The sequence below is a fragment of the Platalea leucorodia genome (assembly GCF_965183815.1).
Source record: "Platalea leucorodia genome assembly, chromosome: 9".
Taxonomy (NCBI): domain Eukaryota; kingdom Metazoa; phylum Chordata; class Aves; order Pelecaniformes; family Threskiornithidae; genus Platalea; species Platalea leucorodia.
This window is the reverse complement of record NC_138831.1, coordinates 42,922,913-42,944,708: the sequence shown is the minus strand read 5'-3', so window position 1 is coordinate 42,944,708 and position 21,796 is coordinate 42,922,913. Positions and strand designations below refer to the sequence as shown.

Below are 21,796 nucleotides of genomic sequence, written 5' to 3'. Positions count from 1 at the left end.
CAAGGAAAGGATGCTCTTCCTGGGAGGAACAGAGCTGCCAGGCAGCCCGCTGCCAGGTTTGGGGAGGGGAGGGACAGGCATGGAGCAACGCGCCCAGAGTGCCTCATCACGAGCAGTCATTTAACCAAAGCTACGGTAAGGAGGTGGTTGGGGATAGTGGGCCACCTCTGATCCTGTTGTACAGGGGAGGAGGAGTGGACCCCCGTTTAGAGAGCCGTGTCTTCAGCCTCGATGCGGGGCCCAAAGAGCTTCTCTGCAGTTGCTTTGCCGTCGTACTTGGGCAGGTTGCCACCAAAGTCTGCTGGCAAGATGTCAGCGTCGATCTCCTGGTAAAAGGACTCCAGCTCCTCCCCATGCACAAAGACCTAGAGGGAGATGGGAGCAACCCTCAGCAGACGACAAGGGTGACTCTTCCCGGCTGCTCGGTTTCACCCAGGGACGTGCCTCTGCCTCTGGGTCCCTTTCCCACACTCACCCTCTCCAGCAGTTTGCTCTTCAGGAACGGTTTGACCACATTGTAGGTGGTGGTGAAGTACCACGGCTGGTGGATGAAGTGGACAGCCTTGAACCGTGCTGGGAAGGAGTCCTAGGATCCCAAACCCAGACACGAATGGTTACAGAGGGTGCTGGCCACACGGAGCGAGGTGGGCAGCAATGGATACCCCGGCACTGCCACGGCTCCCCTTGCCCAATCTCCCCTTCTCTCTTTGATGGCCCCTTTTTTGTTCTGACCCAGAGGATCGGCTGTCCCAGCCCCAGGAGTACCAGGGAAGCTGAAGAGCCTCCCAGATGGTTCATTGCTCCCACTCCACAAGAAGGACTGCATCTCTGCTGTCCTTCCCTGGAGAGAGCCAAGTGTCTTTGGCCTCTGGTCCAAGGGTAGAAATCCTGGAGTGCCTGTGAGTCTCCCTCCAGCCTGGACCAGGCTGAGCTGAGAGGAGGGTGAGGAAAGGCCTCCAGGCCATGCCGTAGGATGCTGCAAGGAGTGGTGGAACTGCTTCTGGTTGGGCTTTTGAGAGGACAGGGACCTGGGGCCAGAAAAATAGGATCCATCTGGCAGGATTAAGCCAATTAGCTGGCAAGGGAAGGAGCGTGTGATGGGGAACAGCCTCTCTGACGATGCTTTCTTCTGGTGTCAGTGTGGTGAAATCACAAACCCCGCTAGCCCTGCCTGCTCCCTGCTCCCCCAGGACCCACTCTGCCACTGCTGGGTACAGACTTTGCCACCTCACCTGCAGCATGTCCACCATCTTCTTGAGCTCGGAGGGTTTGATCCCTGATGCCTGCTGCATGGTGAAGCCCTTGAAGTTCTCAATGATGCAGAACCCATTGATCTGGGTCTCTTCATTTTCCAGCAGCTTCTCCAAGATAACGCAATAGGCACGAAGGATCTGATGGAGAGGAGAGACAGCAGGTCTGGTACTAGGTCTCACCTCCCGCAGACCCCAGGAGGTTCCCAGGAAGAGTCCCATAGAGCATTAGCCAGGGTCTGCTTGACTCCAGCCTGCTTGTGACAGCCAGCCCCAGGACTTCAGAGCAGGGAGGGCATTTTGAGGGATGCTTGACAACCACCATATTCCCCTTTCAAGTCGGGGGCGTCTCAGACCTGAATCAATGATATGTTGCGACCAAATTCAGAGCTGAGCAGAAAACAGAGCTGGGAGAAGTGAGTTACGTGCCTGGAGACCTCTTTGCCAAGAAGCCCTTTCCATGCCTCGTGCCTCAGTTTCCTCCTCTGCCCTGCGGGACCCTCCTTTCTAAAGCACCTTGATTTAATGGCCTGGTGCTTTTCTTCACCCCGCGTTACCTGGGCTGGGGGATACACACCCTGAATTTGGCCTGCACCTTGCACTGCATCAGGGGGAAGGAAGGGGAACCCTTTGTGATGGACCATGCTCTCCCACCCTCCCTGGAAGGATAAATTCAAAGGGCTACAGATTTGCTTCAACCTGGATGGCTGGAGGCTGTGTGTGGACATATGTATACATGTGTGTAAGGGATGCTGCGCCCAGATGTGCCGAGCGGGACAAGCCTGGGAGCGGGACCGCTCCGCTCCGGGAGCGACGGCTGGGCTGGGCTGACCTCATCAAAGGTGATCTCCTCGTAATCCCAGTTCTCGATGTTGAAGAGCATCACCACCCGCCCGTGCTTGTCTCTGCTGGCCAGGATGCCGGGGTAGCCGGCTTCGATGGTGCTGCGCACGGCCTCGGGGGTCAGGTTGTCGAAGAGCTCGGGGTACTGCTGGCGGAAGTTCACGTAGCCTGGAGAGAGGCAGAAATCAGGGAGGACAACGGCTGCTCGCCCGGACTTAGGAAGCCAGGGCAGCGCTGGGGAAGCCACCAGAGACAGGGCAGGCTGGCGACAGCGAGACGCCGGTCCTGAGCCCGAGAGCTGCCGACCGGCTGTGCCCAGGGTCCGCATGGGTCAGGCCTTCCCCGGCAAATGGGGTGAGAGGAGCTCAGCCCCGTCCCCAGTGTGCTCGGTGTTATTCTCCCCATGCCAGCAGCTTCCCACGCCTGCCTTCTCTCCAGCACCCTGAGCAGATAAAGTCGGTTTTCCCCTCATTTCCCTTCTCCCCTTCCTCCCCGTTTGGGTGACATCCCCCAGCTCCCCTCTCCTGGCACCCTGAGGGCATGAAATAAGGACTCTCCTGGGAAAATGCAGGCAAACAAAACAGCTCGTCTGGGAGCCAGCGCTGATAATTACAACTCATTATCCCCCAAGCTGACACAAAGAAGAGCGGAGCTGGAGCCAGGCAGGTTCCAGCCGGTGGCCACCCCCTCCCCAGGCTGCTCTTTCTCTCCCCCTCCATCCCTAGGGGTCACCACTGATGTGGGGAGGGGGTCCCACAAGCCCCCCCAACCTGCCCCCAGCCCTCGAGGGCTCCCAGGGGTGCTGAGCCCACGAGGCACCGTGCACAAAAGTATCAGGGTGGGTGCTCCTTACAGGGGTAGGTAGAGGTACGTATAGGGCATCTATAGGGCGTATATATGGCATGCATAGGGCGTAGGGGTCTTGAGGGGATGTAACCCAAACCAGCTGGATTTGCTGCACAAATGAACAGCCTGCCACCGCCTAAAGCGTTTGTTTTTCCATTTTGTCCAGTACATTAGCAAGGAATGGGACTGTCCTGGCATTGCGGGATGCCTGGTACCACCCTCATTTATTTCCTTCCCCATTCCAACTCTTTCCCCTGCATCCCGAGCCCCCCAGCCCTGCCTTTTTCTATTTATCCTCTCTCCTCATCCCCTTCCCATACCAGGGTCCTGCTCTGCCGGCACAGCCCAGACCAGGGAGGAACCAGTGCAGGACTGGGAGCTGCCAGTGGATGTGTATCCCTGTCCTGGCGCAGCATCACAGCCCGGGACCCCTCCCCACCTTTCAGCAGGTCGTAGGCCCTGTGGACGTCGAACTTGCGGGCACGGATGAAGCGGAGGAAGAAGGAGTCGTCCTGCCCCTGCACCTTCTCGGCCACCGCCTTGCACACCTCCTCGCCGCCCGCCCGCTCCTGCACCAGCTCCCGCAGTGCCTTCACTGCCACCTCCCTCTGCTCCTCTGTCTCATTCAGCTCATCCTTCGCCTGGGGGGAACAGGGACAGGGCCCAGCTCAGCAATGCCCCCCGTGCACCCCAAAACATCCCGGGGGTCATTTAGGCACCCAAAAGCTGGAGGGATGCAGTAATGCTCCTTGCAGCATCCCAGCACAGGGAGGGCAGGGTCACCCAGGTCCCCCGCTCTGAGACCCTTCAGTGTAAGCACATCCCACCCCCCAAGGCAAGAGCCCCTTGAGGGTCTCCTGTGGCCTCCAAGGAGTGGGTGCCCCAGGCTGTGCCTGCCCCCCGCTCCTCGCACCCGCCCTCACCTTCTGCAGGGTGTGCGGGGGAATCTTCTCGCACCTCCCGAAGACGGGGCCGTGGTCCTTGGTGGTGAGGCGCTCCAGCTTGGTGCGCAGGGCCTGCTCCTCCTCCGAGACAATGCGGAAGGTGCCCGTCTGGGGGCGAGGAGAGGATGTGGGGTCTCCCCAGCCAGCCCCCCAACTCCCTGCCCCACCGTGGGTCTCCTGGGATGGGGGGCTATGAGGAAGGGCAGAGCCTCCATGCCTGCACCCGAGGGGATGCAATGGGATGGGAACGGGCTGCGTGCCACCCTGGCTCCCCACCATGGGCTGCGGGGAGGGGATGCTCAGAGCCCGGGGAATGGGGAGACGCAGGGGCAGTACTCACAACCGCAGACATGTCGTCCTCTGTCCTCCGTCAGCCACAGGACACTGGGAGAGGGGAGGAGGAATCAGCAGCAGTGGGGATCCCGGGAGCCTCTGCAGCCCCCCTGTGCCCCATCCCCTGCCCCTCTTGCTCAGGTGGGGACACCCTATCCATCTTCAGCTCCATCACATACTGCCTGCATCTCTGCCTGCCTGCCAGGGGCTGGGCAGCTTTGAGAAACACCAGGGATGTTTGCACAAGCAGCTTAAAAATGTGGGTATTGATTGTCTGACACCTTCATTCTTTTTTTCTGGCTCTGCCTTTCCACTGGAGGTTGGGGACCCCCAACCCCATGAGCTCACTCAGTGCCATTTCATCTCAGACCATCCTCATACGGGCAGAGGCGAGTGCCCAGCTTTGGCCCGGTGGGCAGTCAGCTCATGCTTTTACTGCTTTTTATTTCTACTGTCCCATTATCCCCAAGGTGTTTCCCAAACCCTCGAGCCCTTGCTGCTCCAGCCCAGAGCTCATCGCCAGCTGCAAGGTTGGACCGTGAGCCTCTCAGCATCTTTCTGACGCCATCTGGGTAAAATACCTTGTTCCCATGCACGAGGAGGAGGAAACCTGCCTTCATCCTCCCTCCAGCGCCTGACCCTGCCCCTGCCAGGCTGTAGGACCGGCTCCGAGCCCAGGCTGTGCGAGGGATGCTTGGCTCCAGTTCATCCACTTCCCAAGGGCATCATCTTCCCCGCCAGCTCCCAGGGAAGGGACAGGCATCCCCTTTTTCCAGGCACTAAAAGCAATCCCAGCCTTGGAGGTGCCAGGTTATGGGATTACAGTCTCCAGTGCGAAATTATTTTGGGTGGTAAAAGTCCCAGGTACTCACCAGGGAAAGGAAAAGCTGAACCGTCCGCAGAGGGTCAGTGCACAGGGCAGAGACGGAAGCACGGATGGCGAGGCTGGAGTGGAGCAGGAAGAAAGCCGGGTGAAAGCTTTGTAGAGTCACCGGGTTGGGATTAGACCGTCACAAGGCATCAACTCACTGCAGCTTTGTAATTAAATCAGCACAACCCAGGCAAGAAACCCCATTAAAACATTACAAAAAGGCAGCTGAGGAGAGGGAAGGAGGGAGCCAGGGCTCCGCTGTTCGGCTGGAGCGTGCGTGGAGGGGCGGGATGGGATGCCGGACCAGATTAACGAAGTATAAAAGCTTCTCGTTGTGTAACTCACTCATTAGCGCGGGGCAGGGGCAGAGGAGGCGATGGGCAGCCTGCCACCCCAGCGCAATCCCCCGGGGTGAGCGGGCCAAGTCTCTTACCCAGCTTCTGCCCCGAAAAGCCTGGCAAGGTCCTGCTGTGAATTTGGCTGTGTGGGCAGGGTCCAGGTGTGGGGACGGGTCCACGGCAGAGGATGCTCCCAGAGCTGGTCCCTCCTGGGGCTCTCCAACTCCTCCCCGACAAGGCCACCCAAACAAGCATCCATACGGGACTACTTTCAGCTTTTAAAATAAAAAAATATGGGCAGATATTTTTTTTACAATGCTCCCAAGCGATGGTTGCCTGCTTGGAGCTTTGGGAACTGGAACCCAGTCCATCCCTGAGGTGATGCTGCAGACCCGTGCGGGAAGGGAGCCCCGGGATGCAGCAGGGACCATGCTGAGCCCACGCATGGGTGCAGCGGGACGGCAAAACGAGTTATTTTGGGACATCCCAGCATGCTGAAGCCACATGGGGCCGGGAAGCCCTTTCAGCCTTAACTCTTTTTGGGCCCAGGGTTGTGCGAGTTGGGTGAGGAGGCGGTGAGGATGGGGCTGTGCACGGCTCTTTCCCCAAGCCCAGGAGAGGAGTTCAGCGGGGCTTTTAGCACAATGGGGATTTGGGGGAGGTGGCGGGGCTGGGCTGAACACCGGAGCAGGACTGAAGGGGCTTACACAAGGCATGTTTTGTAATGCCACCGGGATTTACGGATTTGGTTTCCACAGGGCTGCCCTGCAAACAGAGCCGAGACCCCGCTGCGAGGGAGGGAGGAGGAGGAAGGCACGAGACTCCAGATGAAGGGCAGGAGGGAGCGGGGAGGAAAAACCCGGACCTGTGCCAAGGCCCCGAGCGATGCTGCCAAGGCCAGGGGTGCCGCGCGCAGCTCTCCACTGGAGACCTCCCGACCTCCCCATCCCCTTCCCACGCCAGCCCTGCCGCAAGGCTCAGCTCCCTCCTGGAGCTTGCTGGACGTTTGTCTGCAGCCCAGCGAGCAAGATGGTGTGTGACGGGGGATATTGTCAGCCTGGGGGCTCCCAAACAGACCCAACAGCCCTGCACAGGGGTGGCAGAGGGGACCTGCGCTCCCCTGGCCACCTGGGCATCCTGGCCATCACGCTCATTGCAGACGAAATAGTTTTGCAGACTGATGCGCAAGCCCTGGCATAACCGAGCGGGTGCTTTGTCCTGGGAAAAGGGGTCTTTGGAAGGGGTGGCAGAATGAAGAGGGACTCATCCCAAGGAGGACCCACCCCAAGGTGTTGAGGCTGGATCCCTTTGGGGATCTCTTGTCCAGGTCCGGTTATCCCCCTCCCCATGGCCCCTGGCCCCGGGCGAACCCGCTCCCCCTCGCTCGGCAGCGTCAGCTCCCGCTCGCCGTGAGCACGGGACTTGCGAAAGCTCCCACGATGTGCTGGCACCGGATCCTCCGGCTAAATCCCGCTGCTTAAAGGCGGGCTAAACCTCCTCGTGCGCCAAGGCCGCCCCTCGTGCCCCCCGGAGTTAAGGGGTTTACTCGAAGGGATTCGTGCTCCACGTGGGTGGCACTCGCAGGGGCCGGGTGCCGCTGCTGCGGGGTGGCCCTGAATGGGCACTTTGTGCCGAGAACCCCAGTCCCCCCGGCTGCCTGCCCCACGCTGCCTGCACCCCACACTGCCTGCACCCCACGCCATACTACACCCCACGTGCCTGCACCCTACGTTACCCTGCACCCTATGCTGCCACGCACTGCATACTGCCCTGCACCCCACACCACTCCGCACCCCACGCTGCCTGCACCCCACGCTGCCTGCACGCCGCGGGACTCGAACCCGTGGCCTCCCGGGCCGCCGGGGGCGGGAGTGGCCGGTGGCGGGGAAGGGAAGTGAGCGCTCGGGGGCGGGCACTGTTGCCCGGGTGACGGGCGGGCACTTCCGGGCGGGAATTTCGGGGTGGCGGAGCTGAGGCCCGGGGGGCGGCGGCCGCCGGCAGCGCGACCCCGGCCGGGCCGGGCGGCTCCGCGGCCCCATGGCCCAGCGCATCCTGGCGCTGGCGGCCGAGGAGGCCCCCGAGCGGCTCCAGGAGGCCCTGCAGAGCCTGGGGGAGGGCGAGGTGCGCCCCGCGGGCTGGGCCCTGTGTGCGGGGAAGTGGGGGTGCGGCTGCCGCTGCCGCTGCCGGGCCCTGTCAGGCCGGCGGAGGCGGCTTCTCCTCGGGAGGCCTTGGGTGAAGGGCAGCTCACAGCGTCCCTTTCTCTTTGCAGCTGGGCGATATGGTGACGAGGCAGGCCCTGAAGGGGAGGGAGACGGCAGCTTTGCTGAAAGCGATCTTCAGAGGTGGGCGATCTCCGAGCTGCGCTTTGGAGTGGGTGGAGAGGGGGACTGTGGCCCCAGCCCTGCTGGTGCCGATGGGTGGCTCAGGGGCTGGCTGGGTGAGGTAAGTGGTCAGCAGCACAAGGAAGTGTCACTTTGGGTAAGAAGCAGCCAGTCAGAGTCATCACAGGGGACTGGACATCCAAAAATAGATACGGGATGTGGGAAACCAGACTAATATATTTGTAAGGAACCTGTTGTAAGTGGGCTTTACTTTTGGGAGCCCTTGGGTACTGTGGAGTAAAACTGAGCTGGCCAGCTGGAGCTTAATTGCCAAGCTGATTCTTCTCAAGATTTTGACACTTCCTGATCTTGGGCAGCAGGTTGAGTGAACCGCAGGGTGTGATAACGGAGTTGAGTACTTCAGCTATTTTATCGAAGAGATCCTCGTTTCCTGTGGTCTGGTTTTCAACTGTTTTATCAATTAAATAAAATGGAGAGTTGCAGTCAGGTGACAGTTTAGCCCTGCTAATTTCCACTTGTTTAGCAACATGTTGTTACTTGCATAACTTTTTTTCCATTCTTTGTTTTCTTTATTTTCTCATTATAAGGCTCCCCTTGTTCCCAGCAAAGCGGTGTTCTCAGGAGGCTTCAAGTTTACAAGCACTGTGTCCCACTAGTGGAGTCAGGGGACCTGCACTTGGGCAAGGTGTCTGAAATCATAGGACTGCTGATGCTGGAGGTAGAAGCTCCTTCGGGCTGGCTTTCCTGGGGTCTGCTGGGTATCATTTCATATGTAGATTGAGATATTTCACTAGGCCACTGAGGAAAATGAGTTGTATCCTTCCCGTGGATCTGCCCTGGACTAAGTTAGCTGGCATTGGAATTTGCTGTGTGTGTAAATGTGGTTATCTTTGGATAATTATACTTAGACTTGAAACTCCAAACCTATAATTACATCAACTTGATGTACTGCTCTGTTCTGTAAATGACAGTATGACAGTCTTGGGGGTGAATTCCCCTTTTAGGGGAACATTTCAATGTCAAATGTTGTCCTTTGCTGGTTTCTGGTGACGGTTTGGACGTGTATGTGGAATTCTCCTGTGTGCTGCCTCGGGCTCTTTCATGTTGTTGTATCTTCTCCCAGGCTCGCCAGCTGCCAGGCCACGCGCTGGCTGAGCTTGCCGCCCTGTTTGTTGATGTTATTAAAGGCGGCAGCCTGTCTAACGGGAAATCCTTGGAGTTGTTTTCCACTGTTCTCACTGCATTGGCCAGTTCAAAGGAGAGCCTGGCTTATGGGAAAGGTAACCCTTCTCAGTTCCTTCTCCCAAGCCTGTCCTCCCATCCTCTGGAATCAGCTCCTAACAGACTTCTGCTTTTTCAGGTGAACTGAATGGGGAAGAGTTTAAGAAACAGCTGATAAATACCCTCTGCTCCAGCAAGTACGTACATCTCTGCCAGCTCCACCGTGCTTTAGTCTGTTTAAAGATCAGTCAGTGCTTAGTCTTATTTGGGCTGTTTTACAAAATTCCCTGTGATACCCTACAGGTACAGTGGGAGCTAAATCTGCAGTTGCTAATCGTGTCTGTAGCCCCAGCATCCTCTTAGTTACATGGCAAAACAGTGTGTTTCGTATTCTGCTTTGAAAAAGACATCATGATGAGCTGGATGTCACCATCTGTGTCCTGTTCTATCATCTCTGAATCTGTGCCCTCCGTGACTGTGTCTTCTCTGGCTGGGAAGGCAAGGGAACACCCTGTTCCCAGATCTTGTAATAGTGTTGCGTGAATTGGTCTCAGGAAGCACTTGGTTTTATTCCTTTCTTGGTTATTTGTTATTGTGGGGACAGGGGCAGTTTGGAGCATTCTAGGTCTGGGTGGTTAGGGTGGTGGTGGTGACTTCTGGTGGAAATTTGGCTTTTATTCTCAATATCAGAACATGACAGGGAAATGGTGACATTGAATAATTGTGTATGAGGAGTGAAGGGATAAACGATAATCCTGCTTGCTCTCAATTTTCCAACATATTTTTGTTTTACCAGGTGGGATCCTCGGAGTGTAATACATCTTGCCAACATGTTCAGGTAATTCCTTTTACCTTCAACATCAGCACTTGTGCTGCAGTCATGCCCACGTCCTATTTCACGTGTAGTTTGGGGCAAGTACGAAAAGTAGTTCTGACCATACCAGGCACAGCCCCATGGATGGTTGAGTCGATGAACATCCACATCAGATCCATTTGGATAAAAAAAAAACAGCTGGGCAGGCGTGCCTCAGAGACTGGGCATGGCATTGTGGTTTTTATTCCGTGTGTGAGTGAGCCTTGGCAACTTAACAATGCATTAATGAACAAGCACACTGTGAAGGAGATCTAAGCACTGAAGGTTGAAGAGTATCCTGGGACAGTGGTAGGGTATTGAGGGATCTGTGGCAACTGCTTCTGGTGAGGACTTTGGGAGCATTCGCTGCCTGTCTGTACATTAGGACCCTTTGTCTGGTTATGGGTTGACTACGCTGTGGGATTCTGAAGGAAATTAGTGAAAATGATTAGGCTGCATCTTTGATTCAACAGGGATATTCCACTGTCGGGAGAGGAGCTGCAGTTTGTGGTGGAAAAGGTCCTTAGGATGTTCTCCAAATTAGACCTGCAGGAAATTCCCCCTCTGGTCTATCAGCTGCTGCTGCTTTCTGCAAAGGTAAAAACTCACAGGAGCTGGCCTCCCCCTAAGCATATAACATGAGACAAAAATATGTACAGACTGAGCTATAGGCGGGATTTTGTTGGGGATTGTGATTGTTCCCAAACTGTGCTGTGGGGAGCAGGACACAGCAGGACATCAGTAGGTTTTTTTCCCTGTAACTCCCTCTATCCTGAAGAAGCCGACTGCTCAGAGAAAGATACAATCTTGATCTTCCTTGTGGGAAAAGAAGGAAACCTTTGGGAAATAAGGAATGAGCACAGACCTAGCAGACAGCAGAGAGGATTGGTCTTTTGCACTGTTCTTAAGTGTGGTTTTGCTCACTCTCTGTGGTCCAAACGCTATAATAATAGCTCATGCAGTATGGTCTTCTGGGTTGTAGTCTGACTTGTACTGGAAATGTTTCTTTGTGCTCTTCCTGCAAGCAGAGGCTGCCAGTGACATCTCTGCCCTTTGACAGGGTGATCTGGCTCTTTTGCTTGCTTCGTTTGTGACCAAGTCAATGCCAAAATGATCCAGTCAAAGACAAATTACATGTGTGTTACAAGAGGTTGTCTGGGTCCACTGGCCAAAATGTAATGTTAGATGTAAGGTTAGGAGTTTGAAAGCCTCCCTAATTGATTATAACATAAAGGACCCCTTCTAATTATTAATAACTTTAAAAAAAAAACAGCTGAGAGCTTCAGCTTTTTCCAGCTCTTCAATAAGGGCAGTCAAAAGAAAAACGCAAACTAAACCAGAGTCACTTCATCTGGAAATGAGCCACACAGGAGCCCTCCCCCACCTCTGATTTATGAAGGGAAATGAAGGATACCATGACATTTGTAATTGGTGTGGGAATACGAGTGTAGTTCTCTGGGATACTGCAAACCCTGCAGTGGCTTAATGTGATGTCCTGCCTTGCAGGGCAGTAAGAAGACTGTTTTAGAAGGAATCATCAGTTTTTTCAATCAGTTGGATAAGAGACAAAAGGAAGAACAGAGGGTTCCACAGTAAGTTCTCTGTGTCATCCCCTTTCTTTACTACCTGGGTATTTGTAGTTAACCTGGTCCTGCTCAGGGGTCCTTGAGTTTGAATTGTTAAACCTTGTACGAGTACATCCTCCTTGATAGATAAGAAATGATTTATGGCTTTGGATGGCTTGCTTTTTTCTGATAAAACTTACAGATCAGTGGACCTTGAGGTAGCCACGATGCCCCTAGACCAGCTCCGCCACGTGGAAGGCACTGTTATTCTCCATATTGTTTCTGTTATCAACCTGGATCAGGACGTAGGCGAGGAACTAATCAGACATCTAAAGGTACGACAAAGATGGAGCAGGCATTGTTCTTGAAGATGTTGAAGCAGGGTTTTTAAAACTTAATTGGTTATCTGTAGAAGGGATTTAATAATTTTTATGATGGCTGTCATGTTCACTTTAACAAGTGCTATGATATGTTTGAAGAGACATGTCCCTTTCTACGCCACGACAGGAGTGTGATAGGGGCCTGATAGCTTCCCTGAACTTGCGGGACGCTGCAGTTGAAGACAACAAGCTTTCTGACTGTTGCTTGCTATTTTCTAGACTGAGCAACAGAAGGACCCTGGTAAAGCCCTGTGTCCCTTCAGCGTGGCTCTTTTGCTATCGGTTGCAGTAAAACACAGACTGCAAGAGCAGGTACGTGGGCGATAAGCTTACAGAGAACTTCCATGGGGATGTACACTGCACTCCTTGTAAAGGAAAGGAAGCGTGGTTAGGTCATAGTCCCATCAGAATTAGGCTTGAAATGGTTTCAGGATGCTCGTGGGGAGGCAGTTAGATCATTGGTACGCTGTAGTTTAGTGAACACTATAAAAGACCCCAGAGCAATATCAGAGTTTTCCAGAGTTGTGATTCCTGTCGGTTGGTATTGTAGGATGAGAAGAAAAGCAATGTCTTCTTTTTTTAATGTTTTGGCTCTGTGGTAGCCACCTGAAGAGCATCTGGCAGCAAGTTACCCTCCTTGAAGCACTTAATGAGGTTTGTGTATTTGTCCTGAGAAAGAAGCGAGTTAAGATTTTTGGCAGGCTGTACTGGAACTTGTGCTCTGGCTGGTGCTCTTGCTGGAACACACCCAAGACTATAGAGGTCCCATTTCAAAGATTATTTCCTCACATTCAATGATTTTATGTTCCAGATATTTGATTTCTTGAAAACATCAATCACAAGAAGCTGCAAGGACCTGCAGTTCCTTCAGGCCTCCAAGTTTCTGCAGGATTTGTTTCCTCAACAATATGATGTAACTGCTGTAATTCTAGAAGTGGTGAAAAATAGGTGAGTTGTTGCCACATGCTGCAGAATGCTCAATGGGCTTCAGGAGGGGGAGAGTTTCAGCCTTGCTAGAATGCTCTGGGGTGCTGAATACTGCTGGCCAGGTGCTGGCAGGGAACAGTGTCAAAATCCAAAGTTTTTATCCCAGTTTTATATTGGTGAATTGAAAAAAAAAAAAAAGGCAATAAAATGCAGCTGTATAAATCTGCCCCCTCTACCTCAAATCTCGGCCTCTGGTGGTACAAAGGACTAAACTGATCAGGACCCTATCTGTTTGTTACTGGTAAAGCAGTTGATGGTATGAGTCATGCTGCCGGCTGTAGTTTGTGTTCTGATCAAGGGATGAGTGATAGGTTCACTGTTTTCTTCCCCTACATGGTTAGTCCTTTAATCATCCTGTGGGATAGGTCTGTGATCTGTCACCAGTTGTGCTTTAGTTTGATGCGCGGCATTCCTCTTCTGTCTTTCTCTCTGACTTGAAGATCTTAGGATGAGTAGGATATTTGTGCATCCCAAGTGTAGCCTACTGTCACATTGAGATCAGACCTGAGTGCACATCATTCCATGTAGTGAGGAAACCTCTGGACTGGAAAGGAAGTCTGATGGTTGGAGAACCAGAACTGCAATGCGTGTTGTGCTGAGCACCTACCCCTCAGCCTAAAGACAGTTATGGGCTTCTGAGGGATGCATCTTTCCAGGCGTCATCAGGCATCTCTCACTGCTGCTTTGGACCCTGGAATGGCTGTGGAAGATTTTACTTTAGACTGCTCTAATCTAAACCTTTCCTGTGACTAAGTTGTTTCCTTCCTGGTCTGTTTAATGTTTTCTTCAGTGCGTTTGGCTGGGACCACGTCACTCAGGGCCTGGTGGATCTTGGCTTCAGCCTAATGGAATCGTATGAACCAAAAAAGCCCTTTGGAGGAAAAGCTGCTGATACCAGTTATGGCCTTTCAAAAATGCCAGCCCAGCAGGCTTGCAAATTGGGAGCAAGTATCCTGCTGGAAACATTTAAGGTAGCGTATGGTTTGGAGAGGGTTTTTTTGGGGAAGGAAGGGAACTCTGTTCTTATTCTTTCATCGTAAATGGTGTCAAAACTTTGCCTGCTGTATCCCTCATGAGTGTTTTACAAACAATACTAGATTTAGTTTCCTATTTGCCCCTGTCTAGCTGAAAGAGGTCATCTTCACAAAATCCCAATCCTAATCTGTTCCAACTACCACAATTCCTGTGTAATCCCTGTTACAGTTTCCAAGAAACTGCAGAGAAGGTAGAGAAATTCAGAGGTACAAAGAAAATCTGACAGAGGTGGGATTGAAATCAGCATTGTCTCTGAAGTGGTGAATTTGCATCCCACAGACCATTTGACCCATGATGTTCCGAGTGTACTGTGTGTGTCTCTGATGTGCTGGTTCTGATCGGACTGGAATGAAATCTCAATCGGTCTGTGTGAATTTAGCTGAAAGGGGACTTCTGGCAACCAGTCCCAGCTTACCGTTCAGCTCTGGATTTGCTTTGTACTACACAATGCCTGTGCTCTGATGTACAGGAATACCTTAAATTTATGTAGGTTTTGATTTTTATTTATTGTTCTTTCTCACCTCAGGTTCATGAGCCCATCAGAAGTGATATTCTTGAGCAGGTCCTGAACAGAGTCCTCACAAAAGCAGCATCTCCTGTCAGCCACTTCATAGGTAAAAGAAAAGAGAGAGAGAACAATGTGTCCTGCTCTGTGGACACTCAGAACATAGCTTCTCAGAACAAGTTCCTGCTGAAGTGACCTGAAGCCAAGAAAATCAGTTGTTCCTTCCCCTCTTACTGAGGTGTCAGCTGCATCAGATTACCTTGTATTTATCACAGGTGAAAACATGTTTGCAGGCAGTTGCCATGGAACAGCTGATGCACAGAAAGGTGGTATCCATCAGTCAGTAACTTGTTACACTTTCCTAGCCTTGCCTTCCTCCTTGTCCTTGGGCAGGTGCTTGGGAGTCACCGGGGCTGCTGAGATGCCTGTGCTGCAGCCTCTTCTCTTATACCTCAGTGCCCTCTGGTGGGGTGAGGCCCTGCAGCCGCGACTTTGTGCCGGCAGCAGAGCTCAGATTTTCGATGTTCATCCTATTGCAACCCCTCTGTGTAATGGAAGGGCTTTGATTATTCTGTAATTGTTAGCTCTATAGACATCTTTTGCTCAGAATTTCCTGGCCCCTTGGCAGCAGCTGCTCCTTTTGTCCTTTTATTTTTCAGACTTGCTGTCCAATATTGTCATGTCTGCTCCTCTTGTGCTTCAGACTTCATCCTCCAAAGTCACAGAGACCTTTGACAATTTGTCCTTTCTGCCCATCGACACAGTGCAAGGGCTCCTCCGGGCAGTACAGGTAAAGCTTTGCATTTCTCCATAAATATTCTTGCTAGTTTAGTTCCAGTGACAGCTCTAGGCCACAATTACATGCATGATCTAATAACCCTCCTCGTAAAATAAACCTTCATACTCTGCTGTAGGTTGTTCGGTGTAGCACGGAACTGTTCTTCAAGCATGGATTTGCATGTGCCCTCTAGCAAAAACCATATGGTGAAGTCTGGCACGGGACCGAAGCTGTTCTGTGCTGACCTTTCATCTGGAAGATGCCCAGATGCTGCACACTGTAGAAAACTAAGCATACAGTGTTTAGCTGAACAGCTGTAGCTGTCACCTTAATTTTTCTCCTTCCAAGCTCCATGTCAGTATTTCTCTTTGCCTGGGCTGAGATATTGCCCTGGATTAAATTTTTACCTGCTTCATCCAGTCTGGGGATAACAGTTCTTTTCCCAAACCTTTGCACTGTGTCCTCACTAACCTGCTAAGGTGTCTCACTGCTACAGCTTTTTGGGTTTAATTTGATATTGTTTTAAAATGTTTTGGTTCTCCTACTGTACTAATGACAGCATTGGAAATGCAGGGCCAGATGGGCCTGAGGAAGATGAGCTCATATGCCCCAAGGGCTTGGCATGCCTTAGTGCTTTTCTCTCCAAAGTATATCTTCCTTTCCAGCCTCTGCTCAAAGTCAGCATGTCAGTGAGGGACTCCCTGATACTTGTTCTCCAAAAAGCTATCTTTTCCAGGTAAGCTGGGAAGGGAATTCTTTGAAAAGATTTCTGCAACTCATTTATGTTTTTGGAGCAGAAGTATTTTTTGTTTGTTTTTGCTGTCTTCTTACTATGTTCTTCCCATAACTAGATTGTGACATCTGCTACCCCTACCCCTTTAGCCTAGGACTGTAATACAGTCACAGCTCTACTGAACCGAGACACAAGTCCCAACCCCCAGCTGAATGGGCTTTGGAAATTCAGAAAGCTGTTGGGAACTCCAAATAAGTAGGCAAAATTAAAACCAATTCCAACATGTGTCTACACAGCTGAGTACATCCAGATGCTAGGGAGAGTCTGGAAGGAACCCCTGATCAGAATGCTGAGCTGCCACCTGACCTCTGATCCTTACAAGGTGGTAGAGAAGCAGGCTTGTTGTCTTGGTAATGCTTTGAGCAAACCATCCTGGTGTCTTCATAATGCTGTGATTGTAGACTGGATTTTCTTGGGCAGTGGCTGCCTGGTTATGAATACAGAATTCATAATTTAGGATTATTATTCAAGGCAAGGGACTGGGTTTTGGGAAAGACCCAGGGTTTCGGTGAGCAAAGCAAAACACCAGCTTTTTGTGAGGAATTTTCCAACTCTGAGCTCTGTGAGACTCTCCCATTCCAGTTTTCAGGGGACATTTAATGCTTGGGTCTTGGCCTGGGGCTCTCCCTCAGTGTGAGCATTGCAAGGAGAGAAAGGAAATTGAATGTTGTGAGAGTGTAGAGTAAGGGAGCTCCCAGCAAACTGCCAAGTTCTTAACTGCTTGGGACTGTGCTGCCCTCTTGGGGAATACAGTTCCGCTGGGTCCAGTCACTGTATTTCTGGACCCTTTTTTCATTGCTGAGTTGATCTTGTATTTATTTCTGAGCTTCTTGCTTCCATTTTTCCTTATGCTTCTCTTTTCTCCCCCTGACTCACAGGCAGCTTGATGCTCGTAAAGCTGCGGTTGCTGGCTTTTTGCTTCTGTTAAGAAATTTTAAGGTTCTGGGCAGCTTGTCCTCTTCCCAGTGCAGCCAGGCCATTGGTGCCACTCAGGTAAGTGCTGTTCCGCAGTCCCTGGTGTAGACATATGAGACAGTCTCATGTCTAATATGCACTGTTTGAAACAACTCAAGGGTGGAGTGTTTCCCCAAAATGGAAATATAACTTCAGGAAGGATTAGTCCTGGAAGGAAAGCTTTGGGAAATGCAATGTGCAAAGAGAAGCTGGCTTAGGGATGTTGCTCTCCAGAGTCATTCTCTCTTACAGCACCAATATTCTGGGGAGCATTTACACTGCTCCATGATGATGATAAAGAGTCTGGCAGCACACTAAGGACTATTTCGGTGATTGTTTAGGGGCCAGGCCCCTTATCACCTTGCTTCTGTGTTGTGATATTTGAGAATTGTAACCAGTATAACGTGACTAATATTCCCTCTCAGGTCCAGGCAGATGTTCATGCCTGCTATAATTCTGCAGCTAATGAGGCCTTCTGCCTTGAAATCCTGGGCAGCCTGAGGCGATGTTTGAGCCAGCAAGCGGATGTTCGACTCATGTTATACGAGGTAAACACGGTTTCTTCAGTCTCCTTTTAAACAGCCACTAGCTCTTCTGTAGTCTGGTTCTGCTGTAGCTCCAGGTAAATAATGATCACATTATTGTGGAAAACAACCCATCATCTCAGTTATGTTCTTCATGGGACACATGTACCAAGGATTATATTTTTTTTTCAATCCTTCTGCTTCTTTTTATTTTGGACCATTATAAGCCCAAAGATACATTGATGTATCTTCCTCATCTCATACATTGCTTAAGAGCAAAAATACGTCTGTGTCTCTCTTCCTGTGGTGTGACCTAGGAAATGGGAAGCACATTTGATGCCCAGTGGGGAGCAGTGTTATGACAGGCACTGGGTAGAAGCAGTGTTGCTGGGAGTTAATCATGGGCTCCAGAGAAAACCCTGACTCGGGAGCATGGGGAAACTTCCTTAGAGACTGCATCAGAGATCTGTCTTGTCTTCTCTTCCTTTTGCAACTTTCTATAAAGGCTTGTCTGCCCCTTAGATTTCTTTTGGCAAATGGCCTAATATAGAGAGCCATTTTTGGGTGCGTATCTTAGCTCCTGACGTACCAGCTTGAGAAAAGGAAAACTCTTCAGGTCTGAGATTTTGTTTCCTTCTTGACTTGGTTGGACTGACCTTTGGTGAGCTGCAAGTTTTGTGTGTGTTCATCAATATTGCTATAAGACATGTGCTTGCTTTATCCATCCACTGAGTTTTCTCTGAAGGATTTTTTGCCTCCTACAGATTCCCCACTGGCTTGTTTTGCCTTTGAAGCAGGATTTCACAGTTTGAAGTTGGATCTAGTGCTAGTGTTAAATAGCAGTGAAAGTCACTCTGGGCTTGATGCCACCACTGCTAGGGAGATACAGCTTGTGAGAGGGCCCCTGTGAGGAAACTCATACTCTTTCTGATTCATACCTTCTTTCTGTGGTGCCTTTGCTTTGCCAGGTATGGGGTTTTACACTGAGCACATTGTTACTTCCTCATGGTTCCTTGTGGTGCCAAAGGGCCATTGTTGTCATATGACATCAACTTATTATGGATATAGTTCATTTTCTTTGTTGTGTAAGCCAACTTGTCCTTCCTTCCTGTCTTCAGGGTTTTTATGATGTCCTTCGCAGGAACTCCCAGCTGGCCAGCTCTATAATGGAAACGCTCTTGTCCCAGGTAAAGTACTGCTCTGCGGCGTGGCTGCAGTGACCCTAAGAATTCTGCACTGCAACCAGCATAGCAAGCAATTCAGGTTAAATATTGGGAAAATACTTCTCCCTTACACTGGAAACATGTTTAAGTGCTGCGGCACTTCTCTGAGGAGGTGTTCAAATCCCTGCTATATTGAGAGAGCAGACTATGTAAATGTCTGGAGACTGGTTCATATCCCATCACAGGGTGGAAGAGAAAGGATCTCTTGGAGCTCTTTCCAACCCTTCTGTTCTGAAACGCCGTGAGAAGTCTGATGCCCAGAGAGGTGCTTTGTGCACTCTCTGTTCCTTAGTGCACAGCGGTTACCCTCCCATACTTCCCCAAGGATGTGCGCTGACACAGTAATTATTATTGCTGTCTTCCCATCGGGAGAGTACCCAAGTCCGTGTAGGATCTAGGAGGATTAACTCATCCCCCAACAGTGTTGCTCATGGCAACAAGACAATCACATTTCCTCAATCCATTGGACAGGCTGTGCTTTCTTTGAGACAAGTAATTTTCTTCCCTTTAATCATCCATAGAGTTCATGCTGACTAATTCCAGCTTTCCCATGACAGTATAGGGTCTGAGAAGGGAACATGAACAGAGCCAAGGCAGCTTTTGGGTAGCAGAGGGCACTTAATGGGAACTTGGTGTAAATATATAAAATTTTATAGCATCATTTTATATATAACTTTCCATATTTGGTTCTGATCCTATATCAGTACTCAGAGCATATCTCCTTCCTGTGGTGTGCCAAACAGCCAGGAATTGGTGCAAGCATGGTCTCTCGTGGATTTATTTTAGTGCCAAGTGTAGCCTCCATAACTGTCTGCACCCTTAGGCCAGGAAGCTGGGTGCCATAGCATTCCGTACGGGTGCCGGGCAGCAGGAGCAGTTACTTTTCCTCACTGTTTAAAGGATGAGTAGCACTGCAGGTGAAGTGCAAATGATGTTGCACGTGGAGGCAACACAACAGCAACTGGTCAGATAAACTTGTTTTAGGGCAGTGACGTGTCCTGGCTGAGAGGTACATGAGCAAGTCAAGAGGGGATTTTAATTACTAATAGAGCAGGTGATGTGCTTCACGTACACATGCAGTCCCATCATCATAGTGCTAGTTTTCGCTCTGTAGAGTGGAGTACAAAGATTATCGTATTCTGTTTTCAAACAACCTAAGAGGCTCAGTTACCAAGTAACTGGTTATTTTTATTTCTTGTTTTCTATGACAGATAAAGCAATATTACTTGCCCCAGCAAGACCTCCTGCCTCCACTGAAACTTGAGGGATGTATTATGGCTCAAGGAGATCAAATCTTTCTGCAGGAACCACTGGTAAGAGCTATACTGGCTGGCCACAGCTGCAAGCCTGTCTGTTCCATAGCATTTTAGTTGTGCTGCTACATGAGCTGAATACCTTGTGTTTCTTCAACCTCTTCTAGCCTGGAACAATTCTTTTAAAGGCAATAGAGCTGGCCATCTCACCCCTGCCTCAGGCTATCTATTAAAGCTTCCAAGCAAATGTCCTGGGGACCTGTGTGAAAAATGCTCTAGGAACAGCATAGTTCTGTTATTCTCTGTTGAGCTCACCATGGGTTTTTTTTCCTTCCTTCAACTTAATTCCACATAAAATAGTCTTGCGGTGTGTGTGTAGCAGGGGGAAGAATCTGCCTTTCGCTTTCGCTCCTTTGAAATTGTTGGAGGTGAGACCTCAACAATTCATTGGATTTCCAAGGGAACAAATTCAAATTAATCACTTTGTTTTCCCCTAAGGAAGTTTCCATGCTGTGCTGTAGTAGCACACCCAGGAAGGGAGCAGACACTTCGGCTAGAGTGAGAGCCCTTTTGGAAATTCCCTTTCTATCTCCTTCAGCAGTTGAGGTGGCTGGGTTGAGGGAGCAGTGGGAGTTAAGTCTTTACATCCCATTTAGGCAAGCTCAGGTAGACAACATTGTCTGAAGCTAGAACTGGATAGCTGTGTGTAGGATTACAGATCCCCTCATTCTGGGAATGAGACATATTCTTGAGACTCACATGAACCTCCAAGGGCAGCTATGGCTCTTTGCATCCAACTATAAATAGCCTGGCCTGTGTCCACTTCCACCGGTGACCTCCAACTAGAAGGCTGAGTGTGACTGTGTGGCTCTTCCTTTCAGGCCCATCTGCTCTGCTGTATCCAACACTGTCTCGCCTGGTACAAGAGCACTGTGCAGCTATGCCAAGGAGCTGAAGATGACGATGAGGAGGAGGATGTGGGATTTCAGGAAAACTTCGAAGATATGCTAGAATCTGTCACACGACGCATGATCAAGAGCGAGTTGGAAGACTTTGAACTGGTAAATCAGATTCTCAGTTTGACTCAGTGGAAGAAGACACTGAGTTCTTGTCAGGTTTTGAAAAGATTTTTCACTTGTTTCCTTTACCTCTTAGGATAAATCAGCAGATTTTTCTCTGTCTTCTGGTGTCGGTGTAAAGAATAACATCTATGCCATCCAGGTGATGGGAATTTGTGAGGTCCTGATTGAGTACAATTTCAACACAGGGAATTTCAGGTAAAACATCAAATCTTACCCTCCAGCGCTAGCTGTGCTATGCTGTGCCTAGCTCTTCGGAGTACAGGACACAGACTCATTGCAAGCACAGGATAATAGTGCCAACACAGAATCAGAATGATGCTTTCTGAGTGTGTGCGCCTCGTGGCACAGACATTCACAGAACCTTGGGGAGTGTCTTCCTTTCGAATGTCGTGTGTTGTGGGAGATGGGATGTGACATTTTGTGGAAGAGCAAGTCAAGGAGGAATGGATGAGAAATACACAGTTAGGGAGGTGTGGAGATGTTGTATGTCATGGTTTTATCATTTAGAAAGTGTCATTGTGTAATTTAGCAGCTGAAGCTTCAAATGGGAAACCATAAGACTGGATTTTCTGCATTAATGCTTTCTACTACTTTATTGCAGTAAGAACAAGTTTGAGGATGTCCTAGGCTTGTTTACATGTTACAACAAACTTTCTGAAATCCTGAAGGAGAAAGCTGGAAAGAATAAATCTACCTTGGGCAACAAAACTGCACGGAGCTTCCTGTCCATGGGTTTTGTATCTACTCTGCTTACAGCTCTGTTCAGGTAAGAAGCTGTCATATCTGGAGAAGCTTTAAGGCCTATTCACAAGCTGTTTTTGTGGTGTCTGCATGCTGGCTGTCTTGTGCACTGCTTACACAGTACAGGCATTTTCA

The 21,796-nt window shown here is 50.6% G+C and overlaps 2 protein-coding genes across 2 annotated transcripts in view; one reads left to right on the top strand and one right to left on the bottom strand.

Annotated features, from left to right (window-relative positions):
* Nucleotides 1-206: 206 nt before the first annotated feature.
* Nucleotides 207-4,235, bottom strand: RLBP1 (retinaldehyde binding protein 1; the record flags this gene model as incomplete). The annotated part of the gene is made up of 7 exons (XM_082322059.1): nucleotides 207-365; nucleotides 476-586; nucleotides 1,233-1,391; nucleotides 2,083-2,261; nucleotides 3,379-3,580; nucleotides 3,863-3,991; nucleotides 4,224-4,235. The coding sequence occupies 7 exons, from the start codon at nucleotides 4,233-4,235 to the stop codon at nucleotides 207-209; spliced, it is 951 nt and encodes a 316-aa protein (XP_082178185.1).
* Nucleotides 4,236-7,462: 3,227 nt separating this feature from the next.
* The window catches only part of FANCI (FA complementation group I), a gene marked incomplete at its 5' end in the record, with an annotated part of 24,938 nt that continues 10,604 nt past the window's right edge, over nucleotides 7,463-21,796 (top strand). The window contains 22 exons of the mRNA XM_082321977.1: nucleotides 7,463-7,546; nucleotides 7,695-7,767; nucleotides 8,355-8,485; nucleotides 8,891-9,047; nucleotides 9,128-9,185; nucleotides 9,785-9,826; nucleotides 10,315-10,438; nucleotides 11,348-11,433; nucleotides 11,609-11,741; nucleotides 12,006-12,098; nucleotides 12,598-12,734; nucleotides 13,564-13,744; nucleotides 14,335-14,422; nucleotides 14,973-15,103; nucleotides 15,757-15,827; nucleotides 16,763-16,877; nucleotides 17,264-17,386; nucleotides 18,481-18,549; nucleotides 19,797-19,898; nucleotides 20,720-20,899; nucleotides 20,994-21,115; nucleotides 21,522-21,686. Of these exons, the coding sequence (XP_082178103.1) occupies nucleotides 7,463-7,546; nucleotides 7,695-7,767; nucleotides 8,355-8,485; nucleotides 8,891-9,047; nucleotides 9,128-9,185; nucleotides 9,785-9,826; nucleotides 10,315-10,438; nucleotides 11,348-11,433; nucleotides 11,609-11,741; nucleotides 12,006-12,098; nucleotides 12,598-12,734; nucleotides 13,564-13,744; nucleotides 14,335-14,422; nucleotides 14,973-15,103; nucleotides 15,757-15,827; nucleotides 16,763-16,877; nucleotides 17,264-17,386; nucleotides 18,481-18,549; nucleotides 19,797-19,898; nucleotides 20,720-20,899; nucleotides 20,994-21,115; nucleotides 21,522-21,686 (2,465 nt within the window). The remainder of the gene's footprint in view (nucleotides 7,547-7,694; nucleotides 7,768-8,354; nucleotides 8,486-8,890; nucleotides 9,048-9,127; nucleotides 9,186-9,784; nucleotides 9,827-10,314; nucleotides 10,439-11,347; nucleotides 11,434-11,608; nucleotides 11,742-12,005; nucleotides 12,099-12,597; nucleotides 12,735-13,563; nucleotides 13,745-14,334; nucleotides 14,423-14,972; nucleotides 15,104-15,756; nucleotides 15,828-16,762; nucleotides 16,878-17,263; nucleotides 17,387-18,480; nucleotides 18,550-19,796; nucleotides 19,899-20,719; nucleotides 20,900-20,993; nucleotides 21,116-21,521; nucleotides 21,687-21,796) is intronic.